The sequence below is a fragment of the Dendrobium catenatum genome, unplaced genomic scaffold, assembly GCF_001605985.2.
Source record: "Dendrobium catenatum unplaced genomic scaffold, ASM160598v2 fragScaff_scaffold_1082, whole genome shotgun sequence".
NCBI classification, from domain to species: Eukaryota; Viridiplantae; Streptophyta; class Magnoliopsida; order Asparagales; family Orchidaceae; genus Dendrobium; species Dendrobium catenatum.
The window spans coordinates 799,845-806,954 of record NW_021319544.1 but is presented as its reverse complement, the minus strand read 5'-3'; the positions used below and the strand labels follow the sequence as shown (position 1 = coordinate 806,954).

The window sequence follows — 7,110 nt, the reverse complement described above, 5'->3', positions numbered from 1 at the left end:
GTCTTCGGGTACCTATTTAAAAGATGACACAATTGCTTTCCCCCGCTACGCTATGTGAGCACTTAAGGATATTTGATTTCTTCCTCGTTACACTACGTGAGCACTTCTAGGCTTACCCACCTCGTCGCAAGCGTAGCACTGGGTTCCCTCCCACCATGTTACATGAGCACGTAGGGTGGTCCACTGGCTCATCACAAGCGTCAATTGCTGTGTTTTAAGTTAGAAATTAATACCTTCGCAATGACGAGTGGCGCCGATGGAAACGAAATACACAAAACACTCCATTCATTTATATATATATATATATACCTAACAACATTAATTAATGCTAATTAATTACTTGAGATAATAATCAGTAACTAACACATGTGAAATGTTGAATAAAAAAAATGTAATCATGATTTTAATGTAAATAATATTCATACTAATTTACCATTAAAAGCTGCCAACATAAATAAGAATCAAAAGTAAAGGAAAATATGAAGCACTACTAAAAAATTACTGTTTCCGCAGCATTTTAAAAACCACTGCGAAAAGCCTCTTTTTAAAACAGTTTAAACCGCTGCTATTAAAATTTATTTTAGTCCTAAACTTATAGCATCAGTTTTAACATTCTAAAAAAAAAACCGTTGCTAATATTATTTCATAAACCCAGCGATGAAACCTAAATTCCCAATATTATCGCGATTCAGACCCCGGCTTTGCTCTCCTCGACTCTCCCTCTTTCCTTCTCCTTCGCGTATCAGCCTGCTCCTTCATTATTCTCCGTCGGAGCGACGCTATAACTATATGCGAATGCTTCGCAGATCCTGCTCGTCTACGTCTCCGTTGATCAAGCGCGAGACTCTACGCCACCAGCGTCTGCAAAATAGTAAGTTATTTGTTATATTTTGTAGGCATCAACCATGGGATTGATGCCCTAATGCTTAAAGGGACATCACGAATGGGGCTTCCGACGAGAGAGATGCAGACGTTAATTTGAGCTAGGGGGTTCAGTACAGTATTCGGCCCTCCGAGCCTGACTGCGCTTTCTACTACAGGACTGGATGCTGCAAGTTTTGTTCAGTTTTATTCTTACTGTTGGTTCAATCACCCGAAGAAGAAAAGATTGGTTCAGGTTTCTCATTTTTCTCTTTTTGAATTTTTGAATTTTTATTATTGCTTGCTTTTTTGTTTGAATTTGAATTATGGTTTAGGTTCTTCGCAGGTAGGAATAAGGTTTTCTATAATTGAATATTATGCCTTTTTTTCCTTCCTTTACACGTGATTTGATGCGTAAGGGTCAACAGATTTGTTTGAGATATTTGATAATTGAAGGTTGTGAATGCCTAAATATCTTTACTTAATTGGAAACAAAAATAATTCTTAGCAAGGGTGAAGATGTTGCAACTTCTTTAAAAAATTATAAAAGAAAATTTGGATAAATAAAGATAATTTAAACCCAAATCCAAATTTGACTTCAGTTTTGACAAATGTTCAAATGCAAAACTCAAATATAATTCCAATACATTTGTTGATTAGCGATCGAAGGTGCAATTTCTACCATTTTGAGTGCCTAGGCCCAACTATGAAGTTTATTAAGTTTATGCGACCTGAGAAGCACACCTGCTATGATAACAAGAGAGACAATCTTGGTTCGTGCCTGCGATGGAAGAATGAGAGAGTGGTCATGCATGAGAGGAAGTTAAGCCTTGGGATTTCACGGTTTTAACGTTTGTTTGGCTAACCGCAACTTAATTTCGTGTTTTTGGCCCATGAATTAGTGATTGACAGTGCAAATGAGCTAGTTGTTCAAAACTGGACGGTTCATTTAAATCCGTCCTGTTCAACGATTATATAATTGGACTAGCATTTATTCTATTTTTTTTTTTCAGTTCCAAGATAAAGCAATTTGCTCTTATACTTCAATTTTAAAAATGTTGATCGATCTGTTCAAAATTTAAAAATGTTGATCTCTAGCCAACATTCTGACACACAAACTTATTTAGATTTTGTCAATCATATTTCAAAATAAATAGCATTACAACTATGAATGTATACCGATAAGGTTGTTTCCTCATTCCCCTTAAAAAATAATAATAATAAATAACACTATAACTTTACATTGCAATAAGATAACATCCTTAGAAGAAAAAAACCTCGGGAGTACAGCATGCCAAATTGCCAAACATGCAAGCGTAATCATCATTGAATATTAAGTTGCATCCATAACTAATTAAGCAATTAGAATACTGTCTTTTGATAATCATGTTTAATGACAGAAACATGCATACAATAGTAAAGTCCACTTGACCACCATTTGTTTAGGGAAGCAGAGGATTGAGCTCAGTGGTTATGGTATGCAGAACAATTATGGTGTAGAGAAAAAGTCCAATGAAGCCACTTATGAGGGCTGCCATGATCTGATTGCAATACTTGGAGACCTCATCGCAGATGGGAAGCCATCCTGCATGCACGTTTCCCTTCTTCCCCACCTGTGATATCGATCCAGCCGACGCCATTGCACCAGTCAGCAGCATTGCAATAATCTAAATGCCATCACACAAGAAACTCAACAACAGATGATACACGTCTTTCTCATAAAAAGCAATAGAAGCCAAGAAAGTTAGTCTTACCACATCAAACACAGCAAACCATCTTGAGATTAGACCTGCCGGCGGTAAAAAGAGAGCAATAAGGCTGTAGGCAGCGGAGATGGAGTTGGCTATAACGAAAAACCTGTAATCAAGGTTTAACTTGCAGTATATACATGTTTGGTATTAGAAAAAAAAAATTGAGTTAATTACGTGAAAGAAGGGATTTGATAAAACTCAGCCTTGATGGTGATGCTGAAGATGTTGGTAGTCTCATGGCTAGTGGCCATGATGGCGGCAGCGGAGATGGTTGCTGCCATAGCCAGGAACCTGAGCAAGAGAGCGCAGGCCCTTGAAGCTTTGGCCATGGTTGGAGTGATGGTGATGGTGAACTGAGAAGTTAATTTAAGAGAGGAAATTGAAGGGGCAACTAAAAAGAGGATTTGAGGAGGGTAGATACGGGTGTTTAACCAAAGGAGAGGGAGAGGAGAGGTTAGGATGGAACATTATGGAGTGGTGGGGTCCAATTGGCAACCTATACTCGGCATTCTTGGAAGGTGCAAAAGCGCTTCCAAGTGTAGTTATCGTAGGTGAGAAGATTTAGGCAGCTATGTGATAATGTCACATTGATGACATTCTTTAGAAAATTAGCTTCAGAAAAATGTAATTAAACAATCAATTTAATAAACTTTCCATGCGGTTTGGGAGAGAAGGAAAGGGGCTTGCAGAGTTAGTTGGCTGAGGTGAACCATCAATTGTAATGGGTTGGTATCAGAAAAGATGAGCTGGAAAGAAACCAATCAAAAGAAAGGGACTAGGTTCTTGGTGAGACTATTATAGTGCCATGACTGAGATGCATGATTAAATCCATTTCTAGAAATACTTAGTATAGCTGTACTAGCCGAATATCCAAATTTCCACGTCATTTGATATATCAAATTCATTGCTTCTAACGAAATACACAAATTGACCCTGGCGCCCCTATATTTATTGACATCAAGTTCTTCAAGTAGAAAGTTCTACTAAAAATTTCATCTAAAATATCGTTGAAGACAAATTACATAGCTTCTCTTCAACAACCGAGTGCTTCTACAACAGGTAGGGTCCTTGACACAAGCTTCTTATCTACTAGTCCATTCAATAGTTCCTCGTCATATGTTCTCATAATAGTCTAGCAAGTAGCTGCGAGAATCATATCTAAAAAGGAACTGCCAGAATGCATGAGTTAAGATCGCAATGTCATAACATAGTTCGCAATGTGATAACATAGTTCAGAAATTCAAAACAGTAGCTCCCCAGGTTTACATAACTATAGTTTTAACCACAATGACTCTACTTTGTTTTTAAAAAAGAACATACAGAGTTTTCCCTCAAATCTGTTTGGAAATAATAATGATACCACGTTAAAAAATGTTAAGCCTGTTGCTTTAATTTCGTCAGCCCAGTAGACTTACAAGCAACAATTACCAGCTATAGTTCATCTTCTAAGCACAAGGACAAGATTAAAAAAAAAGTTCTGTTCTTTTAGATGCACTTGTTACGTCTTTCCTTCCGATTGATGGACCGGCCCATCCGCAAGCGTCGAGCGGTGAGGGATTTGAGTAAGACGTCCAATGCATTCTCCACATTTTCCGCATGTTTATCAAGCCCATGTGAGTGCAGCACCGGATGATCGATGGTGAAATTCTGAGAGAAGACCAGCAGCAGCAGCTGCCGTGCATGTTCTATCCCAAGCCGGCTGTGGCCTTTTAACATAGAACAGGCAAAATATGCATCAGATGCGAAACCAAATTGTGGAATGGCTTGACGGGGGAAAGATTGTAAGAAGAGTAAAATGCCTCACCGGAGTTTATGCATCACTGATGCGCCAGTACTTAAAAGAGAAATGCAAGGTGGATCTTTCTCCCCCCATGTAGCGGTCCATCTCTCCTGAAAAGAAAATGCTTTTATATGGGTTTGCTTTGATGATATGTTTCGCATTATTTGTAATCAAATGAATTTCATGGACTATTATTTTTTTGAGTGGCCGACAGCAGCTAGTTGGCGACAAGCCAATCCACTCCACGAATGCTGATTGAATTGGCTCCAATTAATTGTCATTTAAAATTAATTTGATGAAGAAATGCAGAATAATCATAAACCTTAGCCACTTAATTACCAGCAAGATAGCTCCAGGCTCTTTGTGGAAAATAATGAAATGGTGTAGAAATTCAACGCTCAATAAGATATGAAATTTCAAGAAAATCATGGAGTACCTTCAAACGTCTATACATTGCAGCAAAATTGCTCCACGTTCCATCAATTAGGACAAAGTTTAGCTGCTTTTGATCCTGTATATTTTAAGTTCAATTCATCAGTTGATTTTAAATATGTTTATCCCTGCAATACAAATAAGGATTTATAAAATTCTAAAGAGCACGCTCACTCAGAAGCCTATATGGCTGTAAGCTCTGCACTTTAAAGACGACAATTATTTGACTTAAATAAACAAAGCTTACAAGGGTTGGCCCTGATAGACTACAAGGAAACGTTAACCCTAATAGGCTCCAGGGGTAGGGCGGCAAGCGAATCAAGCGTTCGACGAGCTACTCATTGCTCGGTTCGATTAAAGCTTGTTTGTGATCATTTAATTAATTAAACAAACAAACCTGAACAATATTTTAAATACTCGATCCTTAAATAAACAAGCTTGAACATTATATGTTCGGCTCATTTATGTTCGTGAACAACATCATTTAAAGCTCGTGAACAAACTTGACATTAAGCTCAATTCATGTACAAGAGACATTTCACATTTGTCCATGTTTGCTTTATTGCTTGTTTAAAATGTACATGAACAAATATAAGATGAATCATAGATCACTTGTTCGTAAATGAACACATTTGCTAGCTCGAAAAATCTAGTTATATATGATCATGAACTTGCTCATTTGATATTTCAAGAATACTCGTTAGATATATTCATGAACGTAAGTGTTTGTTTGATATTTTTAAAAAAATCGCTAAATATATTTACGAACATGCTCAATGTAATTATTTGTTAGGAGGCTCGATAACGCTCGTTTGTTAAGTTAATGAACATCTGGAAGTAGAGCTCATTTATAGCTCGTTAAGGCTTATTTGTTTAAAGCTCGATAAGAACTAAACGAATTGAACATGAACCAAACATGAAGACTCAATAATTTAAACGAACAAAACATGAACACAAACAATAAAGCTTGAATCAAATACAAACCAAACTTGAACAAGCTAATAATAAATGAACACAAACATGAACACTTATATGTTCGACTCGGCTCGGTTCGTTTGCAGCCCTATCCAGGGGACCAGGACAGCTCATAATATTATGTAATCAGAGAGATCTATTTAAAATAGTGGTGACCTTCTTGTGCTTATTGTTGCAGATTTACAAAGAGAACTAAGTATTTGCTTTATTAAATCGGCTTTAATAGGCTATAACAAGACCTTCACGGACCCAGGTTTTTTTCTTCCTTTTAAAAACGTGGTTGTATGGTCTAGATGACGTTCTAGCTGAAGTTGAACAAAGCACAAGTGAGTTGAGGGAAGCAAACAGAGAAGTAAACTATAGATTGGGTAAAATAAAATCAAAGGGAATCTTAATCTTAAGGAATTTAGTGCTTCTTGAAAGGGCTAACCGCTGGTTAGCAGATAGTGTAATATTTAAACTAAATCTGAACACCGACGTTGAGCTCTACCTGGAAGTCAATTAGAAAGAGGGCAAAGTGTCGTAGAAATTGCAACTTCTGGTTCATAAATGAATTAGCAGCACTAGCTCAATAAAACAGATGTTGTAGTTTTGTACTTGAAGGGAGACCAATGAACAAAAGTTGAAACGAAGCAAGCGATCTAGAAGAGGGCGAGCAGATTCCGTCCGTGAATATAGCGAGAGAAATGGGGGAGTCACACAAACAACCACATCAAGCAATCTACAACAAGGCCATTTTCATCTCATACATACACGCGATAGCGGATTGAGCAAGCAATAAGGTAGGATCGGGGAGGGTGAACATTCAAGAGAAATTGAGTGAAGGAGAGGGTGATAAAGATAAAGATATGGAGAAGAAACAAAAAAATTGGGACGATGAAGCAAGGGAGACTTAGAGGAGGATCATAGTTGTAACTTAAAATTGAGAGAGAGTAGACAATCTAGCATGGGTAAGCTAACTGGAATCAAACTTAGAACTTGTATCTTCATTTATTTCTTCCTATGCAAAAGTTTCAACTCCAAATCCATAAACCAAGATTTGTTCTTTAATTTACAAGTTAACTTTGTTAGAACCTTTTGGTGAAGAAGAATAATATCACTAGGAAAAATCAAGAATTTGAATATCAAAAGAAGAGGAAGAAAAACAAAAAGGAATATTTCAGACATGTATTCAAGTCAGAATTTAATTAATTACTTTCTTCTTCTTTTTCAATTAATGTAAGGTTGGAACACCAAATTCCATTGTTTTATGGACTAAATTAGGAAACATAATTAAAATTGCCATTTTCTGAATTTAAAATTTAGGAATTT

At 36.8% G+C, this 7,110-nt stretch overlaps 1 protein-coding gene across 1 annotated transcript; it reads right to left on the bottom strand.

Annotated features, from left to right (window-relative positions):
- Positions 1 to 2,068: 2,068 nt before the first annotated feature.
- Positions 2,069 to 4,502, bottom strand: LOC110100973 (CASP-like protein 1C1). The gene is made up of 4 exons (XM_020828699.2): positions 4,417 to 4,502; positions 2,787 to 4,318; positions 2,616 to 2,718; positions 2,069 to 2,528 (listed from the first exon to the last, which is right to left on the bottom strand). The coding sequence occupies exons 2-4, from the start codon at positions 2,939 to 2,941 to the stop codon at positions 2,304 to 2,306; spliced, it is 483 nt and encodes a 160-aa protein (XP_020684358.1). The 5' UTR covers positions 2,942 to 4,318; positions 4,417 to 4,502; the 3' UTR covers positions 2,069 to 2,303.
- Positions 4,503 to 7,110: the final 2,608 nt, after the last annotated feature.

What these genes read in the sequence shown, in the direction of transcription:
- LOC110100973 (XM_020828699.2), bottom strand. Translation starts at nt 2,941, where the DNA reads ATGGCCAAAGCTTCAAGGGCCTGCGCTCTCTTGCTCAGGTTCCTGGCT. An exon ending in TATCAAATCCCTTCTTTCAC is followed by an intron (nt 2,719 to 2,786) that starts GTAATTAACTCA and finishes CCTTGATTACAG; the next exon opens with GTTTTTCGTTATAGCCAACT. An exon ending in GGTTTGCTGTGTTTGATGTG is followed by an intron (nt 2,529 to 2,615) that starts GTAAGACTAACT and finishes GATGGCATTTAG; the next exon opens with ATTATTGCAATGCTGCTGAC.